General features: G+C 35.1%; 1 protein-coding gene across 7 annotated transcripts in view; it reads left to right on the top strand.

The window, feature by feature from the left end:
* Positions 1-22,624, top strand: part of PTBP2 (polypyrimidine tract binding protein 2) — a 132,680-nt gene that overhangs the window by 95,346 nt on the left and 14,710 nt on the right. For 5 of the 7 annotated variants that reach the window (XM_086841897.1, XM_086841896.1, XM_086841895.1 and 2 more), the window contains 5 exons: positions 2,894-2,969; positions 14,012-14,184; positions 14,591-14,734; positions 17,974-18,138; positions 18,215-18,325. In XM_086841897.1, the coding sequence (XP_086698023.1) occupies positions 2,894-2,969; positions 14,012-14,184; positions 14,591-14,734; positions 17,974-18,138; positions 18,215-18,325 (669 nt within the window). The remainder of the gene's footprint in view (positions 1-2,893; positions 2,970-14,011; positions 14,185-14,590; positions 14,735-17,973; positions 18,139-18,214; positions 18,326-22,624) is intronic. The other 2 variants (XM_086841899.1, XM_086841898.1) reach the window with 1 other exon arrangement.

Here is a 22,624-nt window from a genome sequence, read left to right as displayed (position 1 = left end):
GTGGAGCATAGTGTTAGTCCTTTTTGGCTTAGCGCCCTCTAAAAGAAAATGCACATAAGACCAAAACCAAGCACCCCAAACCACAAATTGAATAAAGCCTTATTTCTGCTGAATAAATGTAAGTAAAATAAATGTTTATGTCTGTGTAATTCGGGAGGGATTGTGTTACACAGTAATGTCAGTCTAAGAGCACATACTGGCTTACTTGAGATGCTTACATGAAATTGTTTTACTAGACAACCAAGATCTTCAGATAACCCTTTTGAAGTAAATCTCAATAACCAGGCAGGTACTGCTTTTGGTTTTGTAATTTAACCACTCTGTGTTCAAGTCCATCATGTCTGTTGCTGCAGAGCTGGTTTTAAAGTTATATGTGGAATTGAAGTACAGAAGGGTCTAGGCTGACTATGAACTAACTAGAAAAAATAACCATGTATATCTACTAAGATCATTACTCACACAGTAAGAGAGATCTTTGTCTTTGACCAGAAGCTTGGGAAATATGTATGGGAGTGAGTTAGTAGAGGTTTGCTATACATTTGGGATTTGGTGGGGAAATTGGAAGAACATTCCTTGTATGAACCTGTACATCTGTGAATCAGACTTCTGAACACTGATTTATGCAGCTAAGGCAAATGTAGACCTCATGATACAGGCCAGTGCAAGAAATTCACATTTAATTGTTCTTCTGAAGCAAAAATGTTAGAACTTTCAAGTGCAATGACAAAATCTTGTGATCGACTGTGAAGATATTCATGAAATGTAAAATGATATGTTCGTAAATGAAGAGAGAACTGTTTATGAAACACAAATACAAGAACTGAATATCCACTCTGTTGAGTAATTTGGTCTTCTTTGGGATTTTTCTGCTGCGGATTAAGAAATTAACAGCTTTTATGAAAGCCTGATTTACTAGGAACCAGAAGTTTATATAATCATTCTTGCACTCTTTCATTCAGCAGTTGCTGTTGTAAGTAACTTCCTGAAGCTGAAGGCAACTCAAATTTGAGATATTTCAGAATTGTAAAGCTCCTACAGGTTTTGGGAAAAGCATTCATTTGATACTGTGGTTGCTTCAGATATTTTTGAAGTAGTTGCTGTACCATTGCAAATTGATGCCAATCATATTAAGGGGGGAAAAATGCTGCTGAATGATCTTAATCAGCTGAACTGTGAACAGTCAGTGTCTGCAGCTACTTCTGCCTATTCAATTGAGCTGGCCAGGCTGCAGACAGGGCTCCCAAGCAAAGCTAGATGGGTACTGCAAGCAGGGAAAACTGCACTTACCACTGAGTAACCTAATGCTGCTAGTAATCTTTGACTTTGCAGTATTCTACACTTGTCAATATTATGTTAGAAAAAATAGAACATGTAAGAGAAAGAATGTTTATGTTTCAAGTTATACCGAGTACCTCTGTATGACATCAGTAGTAGAAAGCAATGTGGTTAGAATAACAGAGACTTTCTATACCTTAGCTATGCTGTTTCTCAGTTCTATCTAGCTAAATTTTTCTTAGTTATATCTGATTAGAAATGCTTCCTTACATTGAAAAGGATAAGACATGGTCCTTCTCATGGTTCTACCTGATCTTGGTATTAGGCGTGATGCAATCTTAAGGGAACTCTTGCTGATTTGATAGACACAGCTTTGTTGCTTGCTGTGTACCCTTACAAGCTTAGAGCATTCAATAAACTGTACAGAGATTCTTCGGAACTGATGTTGAAAACCAAGTTAACTTTAATGGCTCTATTTGTGCGTACACATATATAAATTTTAACATACTATCCTCTGTGTGGACACAGAGTACAGTATGAGAAAAAGGTAAAGGTTTGATTTTTTTAAGTCTTTCAACTGTGCTGTCTGTGAAGATGATAGTCTCAGATGAATTTATTATGAAGTGCCCTGTAAAACATATTTATAACTATTCTTGATTCTCTTGTAGTGTCCACAACAGAATTAAACCTATTTATTTTAATTAGGATGAGTAGAAGCTGGTTTTTTTTCCTCATTACCATTTTAGCAGTGACCTGGATTACTCTTAAGGGTGCTGCAGAAATACTTTTGAAGTGGGAAAGAACCTATAAGAAATTGAAGATAGTATTCAAAGGACAGTTTAAATATTTTGTTTATTGAAAGAGCATATAAAGATTTTGTAGAGAAGAAGTCTTGAGGGTGAAGAGGGTTGGGGCATAAAAGAAAAAAAAACAAAAAACAAGGTGTGAGAAGAAGCGCCTCTTCAGCTGTGTCAAATGCCCATCTTACAAACAATCTGTGGAAAGGGTTACCTTGTATGGTTTCAATATAAGCCCTCCTCTGATTTTTGCAGCCCACTTTTAAGTCATTCATTAATTGTTATTTGTTATGTTTTAAGAACTACAATGAAGACGTAATTCCCTGCCCTAAATTGTGTTTTGCTGAACAAATGGATGTCCCCAAAATTAAAACTGATTTCATTTCCTGTGAACATTAAATATTTTTTTTTTAAATAGGGGTGTTAAAATTGAGCTAAACTCATATTTCTATTTGCTTAGATTTCCCTTGTAGTTTCAGCTAGATATAATAGTTTAATATATATGTGTATTAAAATATTAAAATATTAAAACTTAAATTAATTTAAATGTTATTGAAGTAGAATAAATATACTTAATTATATTTTAATTTGAAATGCTGGACAAAATTATTGTTCAGCAGTTCTCGTTGTTTCCAGAGATGGCTTCATTTCAGTGGTGGGTTAAACAACTGTGCTTAAGCTGCTCTCATTTCAAATTGCCATGTAAATATTCCGCTTTACTTAGATTTCAAATTGTTGCACTTATCTGAAAAGAGGAAGTATCATCTTTAAAAATCACAAAATAGAGGAAAAAAAATCTCTTACTGTCTCTTTCTTTTTAGAGAGGATCTGACGAACTTCTTTCAGGCAGTGTACTCAGTAGCCCGAACTCTAACATGAGCAGCATGGTAGTTACTGGTAAGTGATGCCCTTTCAAAGGAGAAATCTATAATTTATACTTGGACTCATTTCCTGTTTACAAGGGGAGAACACCGAAACAAGAATCCGTTGTGCTATAGAGGGATAAACTGTTGGCTTGTATTAGAATATAGTGACTTTGTATTTCCTACAAATCTTGGGTGTCTGAGGAGAATAATCCCACAAAACGACAGGCAACTTTCAGATGTCTGCACACTAAATTGTTGGTGGGTGATGGGATGCAAAATTACAGTTGTCTTGTACAGCTACCTTTAAAGTAAGGAATCTCAACTGCCAGGCAAAGGTAAACAGCCCAATTCCTGTGTGACTTCAACTTCTTTACACATGGACATCTGTGAGTCTGGGCATTACAGGGAAGACCACGGTGCCAGTTTCATAATACAGTATGGATTAAAGAAAAGAGAGTTCTGATTCACTGCTAAAGCAGGAAGCTTCACTTTGCTCCTTCAGTTTGAGATCACCCTGGTAGAATCTCAGAATATCAGTGCAAAGTGGCTGTGTCTATTCTTGAATCAGTCTGGTGATGCTAGATAGAAAGGTTTTTCATTAATTGGCACACACTAAAATGCATTCTGTTGCAGCTGATGCTTCTGTATGTTGAATGTGCATTGAGTTCCCTTGGAAGGCTCATTTCAGAGGTGTTGCTTTTTCTCTTTTTTCTTTTCCTACCATACCATTAATTTTTTGTGGGTTTTTTCTTTTCTCTTTTGCCTTAGAGTTGTGAAGGAGTTGATTGATGGCATCAGAGGGTTGCTGCACTTTCCAGTCAGTTGCCTGGTTCACTGTTCTACTGTGCCTGATTTTCTGTATTCATGGGGTCAGCAGTGTAATCACTGATATTAATAGCAGACTCTTTCCATTGTAATTTATTAGTAAGAGATTGGGATTCAGGATGCAATTTCATGTTACAATTAGGATGCTGTGGTGACAGCTCTTGCCAGAATGGGTAGCTCTGTGCTTTCTTATCCTACATCTTTAGCACAAGAAGAAAAACCTCCAAATCCATGTTTCTACTACACTCTCTTCTGTTGGAGTGCTCATTCACTTGCAGAATAACTTAATGCAGCATTAAAGTATTCTAACAAAATAGTTTTTCCTTGGAGCAAATTACTGATCAGTCATGTGATTGCACAGTTGTATACAAGTGCAGTCTTGAGTGGAGGAGTGTGGCAGCAGAAGATAACCAGTTCCACTGGCAGTTCTGTAAACAAAAGTGAAGGGGTGGTCATACTTTGGAGTAAGTCAGAAATGCAGTGTAGTGCATTCAGAGCCATTTTGGTCCCCCAGAACATTGGTCTCTATTCCCTGTTTTTCTTACTTCCTTCTGGTTCTGAAAGAGGTCCCTCTTGTTTTCATTTTCTTGATGTCCTCTTTGATCCTGGATATTAATTAGCGCTTCATCAGTTTACTTAAACAAGAAACTGCTATGGAAAGGAGTTGTGTGCATGAGGGTTTGGGTGTGGGCAGTGGACATTAAGACAGGACCAAGTCCTAAATGTTACCAAATTTTCCATATATATTATTAGATAAACTTCTAGTTCCAGGAAATTAAATGCAAGTTAATTTATCAAAAAGAGGTAAAGAAAAAAAAATGAAATAAGAATTATAATTTTGAGGTTGCAGAAGATAAAGTATAGAACCTTGTCTAAGCAGTGCTTACATAGAAATCCTTCCTGAAAAATTCTGAAAATGGAAAAGTGTGTTTTGATCCCATTAGGTTTATGTATGGGATGGAAGCTTGATGAATTTAACAGAATTGTTGCTTTCCATTTTGTTTTTATTTCCACCCTCTTAAAGCTGATTAGGGTTTGGGTTTTACTCTTGGGAGTTTTTTTGTTGTGTGTGGGAGGATTTTTAGTGTGGGTGGGGGTTTTCTGCTTGGTTTTTTTGACATCCATAACCATAAATGACTGCTCAAGAAATGATCTCATTAGCAGCAGTAGTCAGAGCAGTGGTTTGATTCCTGTAGTATCAGATGCCTGTTATTAAAAGTTTCACATAAATTCTGTAAAATGTAAAGAAGGTTGGTGGAAAGATAATCCCAAGCAAACAAAAACATCCCAAAAACAATCTGCATCTGTAATTCAAGTCATTCTCTATAGCAGTCAGTGAAAAGGGGGCTAGTTTGTTTGGGTATTCTATTTTTTAAACATTTTCTTGGTATTGTATTCAAATTTCATTCCACCTGCCTTGTTTAAGTAGCACAGAAACCGCTGTAGAGTAGGATAAATCCACTGTTCAGCTTCTGAATATATCCTCCCATAGCTGTCTTTTTTACTGTGGACCCGGGATTATTTTTTCCAGACTTGCACGGTTCAAAAGTTTTGATTGTAAACTCAGAAGTAGTTACATGTGAAATGGAAACCTGTGTGTTAATTTTTCTGTAACCATCTCCTGAAACCAGATGAGGTCAAGTTTTCTTTCTGTCTGATGTTCTTCTTTTGCTGCAGTTCTGCTATTACTTTTTCTCTCCAGAAGAATTTAAAACTTTAGTAAATTAATTATTTTTATTTTTATTTTTTTTTTATTTTGCTATAGCCAGGATATAGTAGGGATGAGTCTATCCCAAATTTTCTAGGGCTTCAGGGAACCTGTGATCATTTATTAAGTCCCTTTTAAATGACACGTGTTGTAAATATCTGCCTCTCTGGAACTAATACTTGTTCTTGCCCTTTCATTCTTAGAGTTGGGAAGTGTCATGATATTATGAGACTTGGCCATTGTTTTCTGGACAATATAGAAACCTATTCTGCTTTTGACTGTGATATTTCCAGTTTCTGCTTCTGTGATATTTTTCTAAGTAGATAGCTAGGAGAACAGAAGAATGAGATGGTTTTTGTAATCAGTCCTCTGAGCCTTTTATTGGTGAAAGTGTACACAGTCAAAAAAACATTTGTCAATAGCAGTGCCTTAGCAGGCCGAAACTTTGAACAAAATCTTCTCAATCACAGCCTCATTTCTTTCTCTCCTATTGAAATACTAACCTAAACCAAAATGTGTAAGTGGTCAAAAAAACTACCTTTTCTTGGAAGGGGAGGGGTTTTGGTGGAACTAAGGGCTGTGTCACTATGGGTGAGACTGAAGATGATTTTTTAAAAATGAACATCCTACCTTTTTATCATGAAAACTGTTCCATTAGTGGTTTCTGGTTTTTTTGTGTTCAGCTGCCATTCAGTGAGAATACTGTAGTACTTTAATGCTTTTATGAATACTCTTGCTCTAATCTTCTCTCCTAGTGAAATGCATGAAAGAGGAATGGTTTCTCTGCCCTATAGGGAGTTTTGCAGATGAATCTTTTCCTATTTTTTTATGAAAGAAACTTGTGAAGTTGGTGAACAAATGTTTGATTTGCATTCTTACTGATAATTTTAACCGCTAGTAATTCTCTAAAAAAGGCTGCCATGTTGTTCATGGCTCAAAATACTAGGTCTGATCCTTGGATGGTTTTCTAAACAGTTTTGTCATTTGTATCAATCCTCCAGACTCTGTAGGTGATGGCATGTTACCTTAACAGTCACTACAGGTGTAGTTATTGTTTTAGGTACTTTCTGTGTCTTTTGTAAAAGGGCAGTCTTAACAGAAACCTAGACTTGGATTAAGATTTTTACCTCTTAATTCTAAACCATGTTTTGGAAAAAATTGATTACTGTCATTGTTGAGGAATTTCATTTCAGTTAAGCATTTGTATTTAAATATACAAGATTTACTTTTGTTCCTGAGCTAGGTTGGACAGTATGGCAGAACATTATTCTATAAGCATTAAGGGAGGGATCCCCTCCACTGGTTTAGAACTTGTAGCAAGGGAAAACAGCTTATAAAGTACATGATCAGCAAGTATCTAAGCTTTTTTAAGTTGTTTTTTTATGTTACATGTGTAAGTTTCTGATGTTTTTAACACCAGCTGACATGAGTATATTGAAGTTGTGTTGTCAGGACCACAGGCCTTTTACTACTGCTTAAACTACTAGTAGCTTTCCTTTAGCTTTTTTGAAAATATTGTCCAAGTCTGTTCTTATTTTCTGCCATCATCTTGCTTGATTCCGATTTCTTTGGAGAGCATCTTCTCGTAAAGGTCTGTGAGCTAATTTTTTTTTTTTTGTGTTGGTGCACAATGACTAGAAAGGCTCTTCAGATAGGCTGAAATATGATTTGGTAACAAGATTCTGAGAAACCAGAGCTCAAACCAGGATCTTTAAATAAATATTGCTGATTCTGACATTGCTAATGTTTTTGAAGACATTAGAAAGGCAGATTGCAAATGATGATACATAAATATTTTTTTTACCTTTCAGTGCTCTATGTTCAGTGAATACATAGCTGCAATTGTTTATTCTGCAGATTTTAAATGCAAGAAAAAACTCCCTTATCTTTAAAAACTGGTACAAGTATTTCCTCTGTAAAGGGGTTACTCTTACTCTGAACTTTGTGCGAGGCTTTTGCTGTTCAAGGTGGAGGATTGCTTAATGGAAGTTATAGGACGAGTTACCTGTGTGGAGTTGCTTGTGCCATGAACTCCATTGCTGAAATCCACACACAAAAAAGTAAAATTTTTAAGGGATGTAGATAAAAAGTGAAAGATGTTGATGAAAGTTTTATGAAAATTGGCTTGTCAAAGACAAGAAGAATTGGAAGGTTTTCTCGCTACAACTGCTGTCAATTTCATTATTCATATTTGTATGTTTAAAGTAGATCAGTAGAAGCATTCCAAAATCATTTTGCAGCTGAGCTCACCAAACTCCTGGAGCTTTGAATGATACTCTTGATCTTGTTTTTACTTAATTAGCAGGAAATGTTAGGAGTGACTTTGGTAGGTTATTCATTGTATTAACAGAGTAATTAGCACTGGCATGCAAGCTAGTAATATTTCAAGTGCTATATTTAACTTGGGCAATAAACATGTATGTGCCGTAGATGTGCCATTTTTGCTAGTGCATTAAGTAAAATTGATTATTAGTTAAAATTAATGATGCCTAACCATAGGTAATTTACTTCTGAAGTTTGCAAATTGATTACAATTAATAATAATTGGGAAGATTTTTAACAAGTATGTTACATGTGATTGGAAAGTATAGTAATTTAATAATACTGTATACTTTACATACTTCTACAGGTAGGCAGATTTAGAAACTTACAAAAATAAAAAAAATCTTGGGATGGGAGAATTATGTGGCTGTTATTATATAGGTAAATTTTGCATTGCTATGCTGTGGTAACTCATTGTTCTGAAATCAGTTGGATTTCACTCTAGCCTGTGGTATTTTTACAGATTTTTAAGGACTAAATTGAAGTACATTGGTTTTTGGATGCAACACTGAAGAGCCACTATACCATACTGTAAATGTGTTATCACAGTTGATTAGAAAACTCAGTGCTCAGTGCATTTTTAAACAGGTGCAGCCTATGTGCAGATGAACCTGTTAAAAGCCGTAGTTAAGTTTTCTTTGCTTCACTGTGTTTTACGTATTTAAGGTCAAATTCCTCTTAAGCAATAGTCTTTGTATTGTATGATAGTTTTAATATTGGTTGGTCAGGATTTTCATGTGCACCTGGCCCATGTCTGGATAAACAGAAAAAAACCTTATTAACAAAAATGTAATTAACACTGACCACGTAGCCTAACCTTCAAGGTTAACAAATGTGGGCTTCAGACAACTTCATATTCTATGTATGTTTTTATTGTATTTTTGAGTGTAGTATGTCCTTTTCTTGTTCCTTCAAACATTTTGAATTCCAGATTTTATCTTAAAGTTGAACTTTTGAAGCTTTACATACTAAAGCAAATGTCCTGTTCATTTGCATTTGGAAGCCTGGGAGAGGTCACTGGATCAGACAACATCTCTCTTCCTGCATTCCATCTTTTATCAGGGTAGGGTACATACAGGGAAACTTTCTCTAAGGTTAGAACTTTCCAGAAATGAAACCACAGTGGTCTCTGTTATACAATTTGTGATTGTCTGCAGTTTGTTGGTGGTTGGTTGAGGCAGCTGGTAGTGTTCAGTAGCCAGTGCAACATTTTAATATTTCTGTCTGGTCATAATCCACAACTGTAAACTAGGTATCTTCAGTTGCATTGCCTTTCCCTTAGTCACTAATTTCCTGTCTGGATACATGTTCTACTAGCTGGTAACATTAAATTACATATGTTTAGCCAAGGTAAAATGGTGGAAGTGCTTTCTGCATTGAACAGCGCTGAATACTGTTGGGCTTCTTGTCTTCAGTATGCACAAACTGAAAGTTGCTTTTTTTTTTTTTTTTTTTTAAGTTGGTTGTTGGTATGTAATGGCAGTTGTGAAACAGTGATTTCTGCAGAAAGGATGTTTATTTGTATATTATTTCACTAGTGCAGATATGCAGGGATATATAGCTAGTATCCTGTTGTCATTTTTACATTTTTTTTCCCTCTTCTTTTTAGGAACTAATGGGTGAAAGCAGTTTTATATTGTATCCAAGTTTTTTTGTCTGTACCCACATAGTTACATTTCTGTATTAGGCGATTGTGTGCTTATGAAAAAAGTTTATTGTACAGAAAAATTATGCATCTGAAATAAAGGTCTCAGAACTCTTTGGTCATATTTATTTATTTCTCAAAAAAATGTGCAGAAAAAAGCTCCTTTAGGTTGAAATTTTATTAAAATATGTTTTCAAAACCATTTTTTATCAGGAAGTAAGCTGTTCATTCTATGCTAGGAGTTATGCTGAACTTGAACATTTTTTTTCTGCAAAAACTGCTTGGTTGCATTGAATATTCATAGCTTGAATGATTGAATGGCTTGGACTTACAATATACCTTGTGTAAACAGCAGTTAATTTTGTTGCTTTTTTTGGTATATTTTTTTCCTATTTCTTTGTTTAATAAAATAGGAGTTTCTAACAGAAAATGCCAGGACTTGAGTTGTTCAGATTATGGCCATTTAAAGGGTTGGTCAACCTGTAAGCACTCAATTTCAACAAGTTGATTTATGCTGAATTGAAGGAACTCTGTGCAGCAGGGAAGTGGCTTATGTATCAATTATATTTAAATTGTAGTATCCTATTTGGATGTGAGAATAATGCTTTGAATAGCATTAATAAAGATGAGATCTCATTTAGAAATAGTTGTCTGATGTCACATGGAAACTGAATTTTTCATCTCCGTGGTGGAGAGATGCAGAGGACTTAGATCAGTTCTATGGGTTGCTATAGAACATGAGTTTTTATGGTAGTCTGAATTGAATATAACCATTCCTGTGTTCAGTGGAACTTGGCAGTGCAGGGTTAATGGTTGGACTCAGTCTTAAAGTTCTTCTCCAACTTAAATGTTTCTATGATTCAGGGCTAGGTTTCTAATTTTTGGGGGTTTATATATTTTTTTAAACTACATATTTGCAGCTATAACTTGATTTGCAAATGAACTAACACTGTGTTTTAGTCATTCTCCCAGCGATTTTTAGAACTTTTTCCCCCAACGTAAATATTGTAGCCTGCTATTTTCAGTGCATATATCCATTTGTTAAAGCATTAGCAGCAAAATGTTTGAATTGCATCAGGATTTTCAAATCCAGTGAAGGTCAGCTCCCTCATGAAACAGTTACTTGCCAGTAAGTCTCAAGTTTAACAGGAGTTTCAGCAGTAGTTAATAGTCAGCTTGTGAGATCTCCTCCATCATCCCTTGGTCTCCCCGCCCCCCCCCAGTTTTCTGAAAAAAAAAAAAAAAAACAAAACTCAAAAATTTTAAGTGCTGTATAGGGAAGGATCTTTCAGGTTGTTGCTGCTTAGGCATAGACTCTATTTCTACCAAAAGACGTTGTTATTCCTCTAGTACTTTGCTTCCCTTGACTTAGGTTTTAACCGGTATGGACACTGATTCTGCTAATAAAATTTGTTAGAGAATGAGATTGTTCTAACAGTAGTTAAATTCGCCTTTCAGTGGCTCTGGACAAGTTGTGTTCCTATGTTGTAAATGTGGTTTTCTATTCCCAAATGCAATTTAATGATGCGTCTTCAGCTGAGGAGTACCATATATAATGACAAATAAGAGACTGCAGTTAGAGAGGTTTCGTTCAGTGCTGGAATCTCTCAATAACTCTCCTAAAAGCTAAATTTAATTTGTTCCTCAAATGTCTCAAAGTTCACTTGTGTATGTGCATGCATATTTGGTGTATGATGTACTGGAACAGGAAATTACTGTTAGGCGATGCTGAATGGATAACCAAAAGTAGAAGAAGTACAGACTCTTGGCATTCAGCAGCTAATGTGTTCGTTTCTTCTGTCTTCCAAAACCCATTTTTAAATCTTTTGGCGGAAATTTTACTTTAAGAAGGTGAGCTTCATTTTTTTTAATGAATGGTACCAGTTCAGCTCTCCTTGTACAAGAGATGCTTTTGCCAATAACTAATAAACAGCTTTTGTTGTGGTTACTTGCCTTACTGCTAAAAAATTCTTTTAGACAATTCCAGAGCATTGAGAATGCTTGTTGCCAGTCCCCCCATCCTTTCCCTCCCACCTCCTCTTTTCTGATTGCCATATGTTCTTTCGTGCCTAATTCTTTATTTTTTGTATATATTACTGTAATATATTTATGTGATTTTTTACATAAATGTTTTTACACAGTCACTTGTCTATGTAGATTTTTTTACAGAAAGTAAAGTTGAAAGTACAGTGTAGTTGAGGTTTAAGACAGTGTAAAAAACAAAACTGTATGTATATGTGAATTAAGTTAAAGCTCTTAATTGCTGTATAGGAAAAGATACATGTATTTAGTATAGCAAAATACTTTTTTAAAGCTTGTTCTTTTAACTTACTGGAACAGAAGTTGAAAAACTGTAAAATGCCAGTATTAGGTAGCAGTGCTAATATATGCAAAATCAACTGGGTTATACAGTAATTACTAAATTGTTGTGTTAATTATTAAAGGAAGATTTAAAAAATATATATATGTATACACACACACACATATACAGGCCAGTGATACTTTTACTAGAAAAGTTGGGATTACCTAAAGACTATTTTAAATAAGAGCTTTAGTGTAACAAAAAGTAAATTCTTGGACATTATGCTGTGGAAAGGTTAATATGTCAAAATTGTCTATTGAAAACCACACAAAATACAGAACAGCTCTGTCAGTACTGATTTGAGCAATCATGTTGAATATTTTTCTGGTGATGTAAAATAGCAAGAGGTTTCTTAATTTCAGAAAAACATTTAGTTTGAAAACTTTTTCACATTCTCCTTTTTGATGGGTAATGTTTCATTTTTTTTGAAACTTGTAATGAATTGAAATTATTCATTGTATTGGACATGTAGTTTCAGTATCACTGTAATTCTTTTGTCCTTTGCAAGTTTGGTTATAGCTTTTTGTTTGTAATGCATTGTCCAGCCTATCACACTTCATCTTGTTTCTTCTGATTTTGGTTTATTTTTTTATTATTATTTTTGTAGAGATATAAATTGAGAACTAGGGAAGACTATTGTGCGATGAGCTTCAGGGGAAAAGTAAAAATACTTTTTCACAAGCTTTGAAATAGTGTTATAATGTATCATTTTGAACAGGTGAAATCTGGCTACCTGGAAGCTCAATCTCACCATGTTTTCTGAAATGGTACAGGTTAGAGTCTTGTATAGACTTCAGATGCTAATTCAGTGTGTATTTTTCAAATTTTACTCTTCTGTGTTCCACCAAAATTTTCTTTCTCTGCAGCAGACCAAAATAAAATATCTACTGTTGCATGGATTCTAGCATTGTCAGTTGGAGACAATGCTAGCTGAATTTTGACCAGTCTTGAATGTTGTTAGTTTTTTGTTGTTTTGTTTGCTGCAGTAAGGTGGAAAACACTTAGTGTTCTTCAATGCAAGAACTTTTTAAAAACTTAGTTGTGGAAATTTTTTTGGAGGAGGGTTGATAGGGGTGGTACGGGGTGTGGGTATAGAGTTACTGCATGACGTGCCTCTAAGTCATCCTGATTTTAATTATTAGGAGATTTCAAATTTTGTATTTAGATAAATCTATATATCTTGCTTATTTGGTAGAAGAAAGGAAAGTCTTATCACTTATTTCACTAATATCTAAATGCATGCTGATTTCCAGCACTGATTAATTCATTAATATCATGTCTTATCACAGTGTTGTTCTTTAGCTCTTGACCCTGATGTTTACTCTACTGAAATATTTTTAACCAAATTAAATAATTTTTTTCTGGCCTTCTTTCAAAAGCAAGATTTCTTCCATCCAACTGGCTAGCTGCATATCAAGCAAAAGGAACTCAAGCTGGAATTTTGCTGTAATTCTTTACAAGAATTCTGGAGAATATTCTAAATAGTCTTCCTGGTGTTTTGTACAGTGATGCTAATGCTTCACCAGTTCTATTAGGGAAGTTTATCTGGATCTTCCCCCAACCCCGTCTGTGTTGGCTACATTGTGTTTATTAGTTGGTTTTTCCTTTTCTATGAGTGAGCTCATCATTCATACTGGACATTTTCCTACTTTCCTTTGTTGGTTTCATCAGCTTTTTGTGATGTCAGTCCCCTGGGTCATCCCCTTTCTCTGCTCTGATCTTCCCCAATGTTAATGATGCTTCCTGTCTTGCTTTGTTACTTCTATATTTTTTTTGTGTCCAGTTACTTGGTGCAAGCAGTTCTTAAAAAAAATTCAGGATCTATTAATGGTTCACCACCATTTTATCTCTTTCAAAAAAATTCTTGGTAGCCACTAACTGTTTTTACTTTAATGTATATTGGAGTTCTTACGTGAGCCCTTGCTAGACATCATTAATATGTTATTCCATGTTTTTATATGAGATGCTTCATTGAAAGTGAGGTGTAAAGGATTTTCTGTGGTCTTTGTCAGAGGACTAAGTCTTGAACACTGCTTTTCATGAAACTAGCGTTTGTCTCTGGAGAATTTGTTCTGAACCCTTGAATTTCACGTAAACCAAATGAGGAGGATCATTTGAAATTAATTTCATGTTTATAATTAAAAGCATTTTTTAATAAAGCATTATTAATATCAGTAAACTTTTCAAATAGAGTCTGAATATGTCTTTCAGCCAATGGTAATGACAACAAGAAATTCAAAGGTGATGATAAAATGGATGGGGCTCCTTCTCGTGTTCTTCATATCAGGAAATTGCCTGGGGAAGTGACAGAAACAGAAGTTATTGCTTTAGGTTTACCTTTTGGTAAAGTAACCAACATCCTGATGCTGAAAGGGAAAAACCAGGTAATTAGTTGCTTTCCATTTTTTAATATACTTTGTCTGATTTCAAAATATATTGTTAAAATGCTATTGATGTAAGTCATAAAACAGTAAGTATTAAAGAAAAAAAGAGGTTATGTTCCTTTATTTTTTTAATGAATTTAGGCAATCTTTTAGTAGATTTTTGGGGGAAATGGGAGAGGGTTAGCAGCTACGTAAAGCAAAAAGTTAGCTGGAAGATGTATATTTTTTCCTGCATCTTCACAGATGAATTTTTGCAGTAGCTTAGTAAATAAGGTTGTGTAAAATGAAATTTTCTGAAGACTGATATTTGTTAAAATGTGTTCTCAAATCCTTGGGTTTTTTATGTTTGGCTAATATGAAGTTTATCTGCTTTGTAAATACTGAAAATGACCTCTTATAATTACAGGCATTTTTGGAACTTGCCACAGAAGAAGCAGCTATCACTATGGTTAATTACTACTCTGCTGTGACACCTCATCTTCGTAACCAACCCATTTATATCCAGTATTCCAATCATAAAGAGCTAAAGACTGATAACACACTTAACCAGGTATATTTACTTTCAGTGGTATTACAAATGCAGGTAGTAGAAGAGGCATGGCATGTGTTCTTTGCTCATTTGCCATATGTTTGAATCATTTGGTTTTGTCCACATTCTAATACTCCTGTAGTCTTACCTGTGATTGTTCCATTTTGTGACACTGAAAGGGATTTGCTTTCTGTGTCATCTTTCCTTTACAATAAATTTTCTTAATGTTTCCTTAACGTCAAAAGGCAAAGGTTCTGAAGTGTGTTTTTAATAGTTATTTAAAAGTTCTAAAGAACTTTAAGGTTTTTGTCTTAGTTTACAGACTGTAGGAGGGTAGAATTAACTTTCTTGTTCTGACACTGGAGATACCAGTGGCAGTTTGAATTCCCCTAGAGGTAATGGCTGATGCCAGTGCCTAAGTGTCAGCGCTTTGGATGATCACTCTAGTATCACTGGTAACCTCAGCTTGTGATCTGCTTTTTCTGGAGAATACCATAATGATCACTCTAGAGACAAATGTATGTAATAACAAAACATCATTTTGCTCTCTGTTTTGCTCTTGCCTCTCCAAGCAAGATTTATTCCACAATAAATACAGAACCATGTGTCTGTTTTTAGTAGAATAGGAGAATTAGCAAAAGTAACGTGATCAGTTTATAAAACTATAGAGATAAGAGACTCAAACCTACCAGAAGTCTGATGGTTATTTTAAGATTAATTTCTTAAGTTGCATTTTTGATGATTCAAAACCAGCATCAGTGCCAAATTAGTTACTATTAATTGTGTCTTCTATTAGGACATGTAAATAATGAAGTTATAGCTGTTGCCTTTGAAAGCAATTTCAGGGTAATCTATTGAAACACATTTTGGTTTAGATCAAGTATAGTGTTGAATTTCCTGTTGGTCTTTCTAAATGGTCTTGTTCCTTAGAATGTTTAATTTTTTTTTTTGTAATAGAGATTCCCCACCCCACCCCCCCCCCCCCAAATATCAGTTACAAAGAAAAATAAACTCCTTAATTTACCTTTGATAGAGTAGGGGATGAATTCTGTCTTCACTTATAGTGGATGGACATACTTCCTTAAGAAATGTTGTTTTATGTTGTCCTCTGGTTTCTCTGCTGATATTCATCTGGTGCTTCATATGCCCACCTTTTCAACCTATAGGATGTGCTGACTTTTCAGCAGCTTTTATGCTACTGTGCATATTACTACCCCTATATTCCAAGTCTTAGCCTATATTCCTAGGCCTATATTCCAAGTCTTCCAGGACTTAATTTAAGTTTTAATTAGAATTAAATAATAGAAATGGTTGTTAGTAAGCATTCTGGAGCTACTATTTCATGAAGCATTCTATAAAATAAAGATGGTTGGACATTATTTTTTCTGTAAGAAAAAATAAAGATAGTGCAAGGTATTGCTTGTAGTGTAGCATTTTTTTGGATACTCAATACTTAGCGTTCAAATCAGATTAAAATATTTTCTCATCGACCCAAATTGATTTGAAATTGTCTTCTGGATATTCAGGCAGGAAGATGTGAAGATGTTGGAATGTTAGTATGTATAACTGGAAAGATAGAATAAAAAAATAAGAGAAATGTGCAAGTATCTTAGTTAAAAAGAACACAGGAAAAAAATTACTTAACAAAGGGCTACTTTAAGCACCCAGGCCTTGGCTGGAAAGGTTCTGTTAAGCTGTGTCACTGTGAGCTGCTCAGTGATAGTAGCTTCAAAGATTATTTTTGCTTATATGCTCAGAATGAGCTGGTTCTGAATAAACAGTTTGGAAAGGGACTATTTTTAATTTTCATTTCAGTTTTATAATTCTATGAAAATTCTTTTCCTTTGAGACATCAGAACATGGAGGTGAGCATTTAAACTCTGATACACAACAAGTATCTCTTACAACTGCATTATCAAGACACAGGAGAATTGAGACTAGAATGACTTCTAACTGTGCTTCTTTTTAATCATTAGCCTGTCATAAATGCATGGCTTTAGTCTTTCTGCACAGATACTGCAACATTTAGAAATAAGTGTACTTTGGGTGGTGTATCTGATCTTTTGAAGTTAGTTTCAGTTTTTCAAAAATAAGAAAAAAGTGTTACAAACTACTTAAATATCTTCAAATTGGCTATTTAAATATGATGCTAGATGTTATTTTGAACTTGTTTGACAAAATACTGTTGAGAATTTTAATATTTACCTTTGTTTAATCCTGTATTCCTTCATGTATTCACATTAATTTTAATGGAACAAAGTATGATGTGTAAGTACAGATAGTGCAGACAAGGGTCATACATTAAAATTGACTTCACAAGTTGTAGTTCATTGGGTTATACAGTTTAAACTTTTCCAGTCACTGTAAGGACTGATGTTTAATTGATATGTGCTTATAGAAAGAGTAGGAAATGATTATGCAACTCAGCCAAGTATCTAGCCATCTTTGAAAGTTGTGTGTTTCATACATTAGGCAAAAGAAGTATAATCAAAAGACATTTTACACAATTACAGTAATTAATGTTAAATGTGGTGGTAAATTTTGTTTTCCCAACTGATGTTCACCAGGTCTTTCCTGTCCCCCCCCCTCCCCCCCACCCCCACCCCCTTGCTTGTGTTTAAAAACAACAAAAAAAATCCCCATATATGCAGAGGATTTTGTTTTTCTTTTTAGAACAGAGGGTGGATAAGAGACACCAGTTTGTTTACCTCTCTGGATACTAGTTTTTGGCATCTGTTAGTCTTGTGTATTATTTCATTGTGTTAAAACTGAGAAGTTGGGAGGTATTTAAAATTTTCCCTTCCGATTAGAGCCTTCTACGTAATTAAAGTAGCAGTGAAATGTTAGCTGAGATACAACCTTTTGAATGTAGGATTAGTACCTCTGCTTTCTGTAGGATTGGGGCTTTTCCTTGGTGGTGATTTGTGGGTTTTAGTTTTCTTTCCTGTAAAGGAAAGAATCTTAAAACCTACAAAATCCTCACTTTCTTTATCCTTACTAGTAGAACAATAAGCTTTCTACTAGAAAGATTGATATCGAAGCCCCTCATTAATGTGACATAAGCATTGATATTTTCATTTTTGTTGGCTCTTCCACAGAGTCAGACTGCATTGCACTTAATGTTGTGTTATGTTTGTAGCTCTGAGTTTTAAATAAGTGGACTGTTTTGTGCTTTTGGAGTTTATTAATATTTCTAATTAATTTCAAGCTATTATCTTGAAATGTTAAGAAAATCTCTCTTCTGTCATATTTTTTTTAAGAGGGCCCAAGCTGTTCTTCAGGCAGTGACGGCTGTGCAGGCATCAAACGCTCCCATCAGTGGGACCACTGTTAGTGAGAGTGCAGTGACTCCAGCTCAGAGTCCAGTACTCAGAATAATTATTGACAACATGTACTATCCAGTAACCCTGGATGTTCTTCATCAAGTAAGTGAAATTTCACTTTAGCTTGTGCTATGATTGGGAGAAACAGCTGTGTAAAACTGTACCATGTTTTTGACAGATATTCTCTAAATTTGGTGCTGTATTGAAGATTATCACATTCACAAAGAATAACCAGTTTCAAGCTTTACTTCAGTTTGGTGATCCAGTAAATGCACAGCAAGCAAAACAAGTAAGTATAGTTCTTTTTTAATGCTAGAGATCTTCCTGTACTCTCAACATTTGTAAAATGTTGATCTGACAGAGTACTGCCATAATAATGCGTCATACTCCTCCACCACGTGTGAATTTTTTGAGATCAAAAAAAATAAGTGGAAGTTACTATATAGTATGTTTTTATACCATGTGAAACCAGTGTTCAATGATAGTACATTTATGGATGCTGTGTCTAAGCTATTTTAGACATTTGTACAAACAAATATTTTTAGTAAGAATGCACAGAGATGAAATAATATGTGAGACTTCAATAGTGAAAATGTCAACCAGAAGTGAGAATGTAGGATGTCAAGGTGATGCATAATTAATTCACTGTAAGCAGTAAATTTAGTAACCCCATTGGATTGTTGCTGGCAGGTACTTTTAAGCATTCATACAAAGATGTGATTTGTGGATTAGTTACAGATTTATGAAAGTATTTAGGTATAGTATCCTTAAAAAAAATATTAACTTATTTGTAATCATAAATGCCCAGAAGAGAGAGTGCAATTTACTCGTGAACAGAAGCTTTGCAGCAGTGATGGGTGAGCAGGATCTTGCTTTTGTTTTATAGGAAACTCTCCTATCCTGGGTAGGAGAGGCAAGAGCAGGTAGCTGGTTTTATTCATTATAGCAGGAGAGAGCCTGTGGATAAATTACGGCAAAGATCAGCAGCATGTCATCTAGACCAGATGGTTTGAATTAATTGAATGGGATATGTTCACATTTGTGGCAGTAGAAAAGTTGAACCAAAGGGGAAGGTGAGATTTCTATTATTATTATAATTTTCAAGAGATTAATGGAATAAGTTTATATTTTCAAACCTTCACATGCAGTCTTGAGTCTGAGGAAGGCTGATTAAAATTGATGTGCTGGTTAAGTGTTGCTTGGCAGCATAGCAAGTGCTTATTGCCTGTAGATGACAGACTAGCTGAGAACTTCACAAAAGTGAAAAGCTCACACCTCAGGCTAAGTTGGAAAATTTTCCTCTTAGTAGAGGAAAGATAAAAATGGGCTTAACTTTCTGTTGTAAGGAATGAGGACTATGTTGAAATAAAGACTTTTTTAAATGGTGGAGGGTGATCATTTTTGTCCCTATCACCGAACGAAATACTGGGCATTGAGTAAAGAACTGCAAGATGGTCAAGACAGGGAATCACAAAAAATTAAGCATGTTTTCAAAAAGCAGAGTGTAAGCTTTTATGCTATTGAGAAAAACAAGAGAAAAGAGACTATTTGGAGCTTGATTTATGGTGGTCCACTTTAAGATAATCTACTCCTGGAAAGCAGTTTGGAAATATATGTAGATATGGAACACAATTTAAATTAGGGATGTCCTTTCCAGAGTTGAAACAATATCAAATATTGGATTATGCTTCAGACTAGAGAGAGATGCAGATATATCACTGTACTATCTAAGAATTTGTATGGATGGTATGGACCCTGCAAGTTTAAAACAGTGGTACAGAAACTAGGTCTTAACCTACAAGTTCTGTAGAAATCAATTGTAGATATTTTGATTTATATTTGAAATATTTGATAAATAGTTGGATGCTATAAGTGTTTGTTACAAAAGGTTGTAGTTCAGGTTTGACTTGTCTTTGGAAAGACATTTTTCAGTAGTAGATGTTACTGCTGCTTTTGAAGTGCTTTTCTGATGCAAAGTATGACATCAAGTGTTAAATCTTTTGACCTAGTTTTTTGAATCATGTGTATTATCAGGCAATTTAATGGAAAAATGACGTCTGCAAAATGGACTGTAGTGATATGAAAGTTATCAGTATAATTCCAGGAATTTATTATAAAAAAGTTAAAAATGAAAGGATGAGGTATGTAGAAGTGTGAAAGGAGTCTAAGAATCTCTTGCTGTTACTAACTTCAGACAAACTTTTAGGATTCTATTGGTATTAAAAAAAATCCCAGCATATGTTTGTTTCTCTAGTTTCGCATGTTTTGATTAGGGTACCTGTTCACATGTAGTATCTTGTGTGTGAATGACTAAACTTCATTGAACAAGCGTCTCTTGTATGTACAGTCATTGTCAGAGTGTTGTTAAGGCCTGATTGTCAAATTTAAATGGTCTTACGTTTATAGTTTCGTATTTTAACCAATCTGTGTGTAAATACAGAAAATGTTAAGAGTGGTACCAGCTGCAGTTACTGACGGATGCTAAATTGGAAGGAAGGTTTGATTCCCCCACTACCCTCGTGAACTAGAGTAAAATACAGTTCTTATGGTTAAGCCACTGTGATAAAACGTGAAGTGTCACCAGAACAAAAACACTTAAAGAAGCAGTCAGGTGATAGGAAAAAAACCCTTCAGTTTAAATATATTTGGAAGTAGAAGCAGGATGATATGGTGGCTACAATTAAATTGCATTGGAGTCAAGATCAAACACATGGTAAAAGAGTAAAAGTTTTCAATTTGTTTTCCATCCGAGTTACTGTAGAAGATAATAGGGAAATTTAATTTTCTGGCCGCCCTCTTCACAGGAAATCAGAATGTGGCCTTAATAGAAATTGAAGACTTATTAAGGAAGTTAAAGAGCAATTTGAAAAATTCAAGTGATGTAAGTACCAAGGAGAGATGCTATGCATTTCAAAGTTCTGAGAAAACAGTGACACTGACAAGAATGCGCAGTATGAAGCCGCTATTCCTGTGGGATCTCTTGCAATTTGAATGAGCAACTAGTGAAAAACCTCATTTTTACTCCACTTGTTTTGTAAGAAATTAATTTCCTGTAAAAGTAGATAGTGGCTCCACCAATACTTTCTTCATCATCACCCTCAGGTTGGATCATTACAGGTTCTTTGGGTGAAGATTGGGAACTTCAGGTTCTGTATAGTGCAGCAGTCTAGCCAGGGGTGGAGACCACAACTGAGGCTGGGCAAGAGTAGAGCACATTGAAGTGCTGTGCTTCTACTAATAAAGGTTTTGTCTGGAGATACCTGTATGCATATGGAGATCTTCTAAGCATTAAAAATAGCCCATTTTCATCGTAAATGGTGAGTACTCTTAGCATAAGCAGCAGACTTAAATATTGGAACACCAGTGGTTTGGTATACCATGGAGAGATTAGAGTGCTGGTGTTTCTGCCTGAGGAGATGGCCAATTCAGAGCGTTGCCTTTGTAGGAATGTACTGGAAGTATTCTTTTCAAATATTGGATATTAAAATTATTAATGACTCATCTATAGACAATTAACTGAGGCTCATGCGTAGAGCATGCCGGTCATCTTGACCCAGCATGGGTTAAAAATATAACTAGAGATTATGTTAACAGTTGGCCAACTGATCCTTCCTTGGCCTGCAGGTGGTTCAAGGATTCCAGTGGGGTTTGACTGTACATGTCATCTTTCCAGTTGTTTTCCTCGTAACTCCAGGGTAGCTCTGTGCTGGTAGCAGTCTGCAAAAGATCTCTACTAATCTGCATTGCCCTAAAATATGTAATAGGAACTTCAGGGAGTCATTGCAGTCATCTCCAGATAGGAGCTGCAGGGCTATTATCTGCTATTACTGTATTAGGCTTTTTGGAACATATTTAGTTCTAAGGAGCACAACTTACGCTCAGAAATGGTAAGTATTGCTCAGGTAAACAGGAGAGTGCTGGATTGTGTTGTATCAGAAAGTCCAGGAAGTGCAGCAACAGTTCCTTTGCACATAAAATATGTTAATCTTTGAGAACAGAATGTATTTACATACACCTTTTAGCCACAGAAACTTCTTGTATCTAAGACACTTGTCTCAAAAGAAATTACATTCATTCAGATGCCTATCTGTAGGATACATTTGGGACATATCTCTCCCAAGAGGTACTTACCATATGATCTTTGAGGTACTTACTTGAGCTGAAGTATGTTTTGTTAGTGTTGTTACCTTGGGTTTGGAGGTTTTTTATGCCTTTAGCTCTTATGTCCTTCTAAAAACCTTTGGGTTAGGTTTTTGTGTTTTCTGACATAGACAAGATGAAGAATGGTACATTTATAGAAGGTCTCATGATTCTTGATCTCCTTGATTTGGCCTATGTGTGATGTGGTATGGTATCACATGTGAAATAAATACTCAAAAGAGAAGTTTCTTAGCAGTTACTACAGTTCTTGGAGATGATGCTTGTATGTACATTAACTAGCAGTGAATGGCTGGTGTCTTTTATTTCAGGATGTCTGAGAGGAACAGTGTTTGAGGGTTTGTTGCACATTCCTTTGCTATACAAGTAAGAGCAGAGGACACACATTCACATTTGTGACTTCAGATCTGAACAATTAATATTGAAAAAA

Source organism: Cyanistes caeruleus, chromosome 9 (assembly GCF_971803275.1).
Source record: "Cyanistes caeruleus chromosome 9, bCyaCae1.hap1.1, whole genome shotgun sequence".
Classification (NCBI taxonomy): domain Eukaryota; kingdom Metazoa; phylum Chordata; class Aves; order Passeriformes; family Paridae; genus Cyanistes; species Cyanistes caeruleus.
Note: the sequence above shows the minus strand (reverse complement) of the source record. Positions and strands in the feature narration are given on the sequence as shown.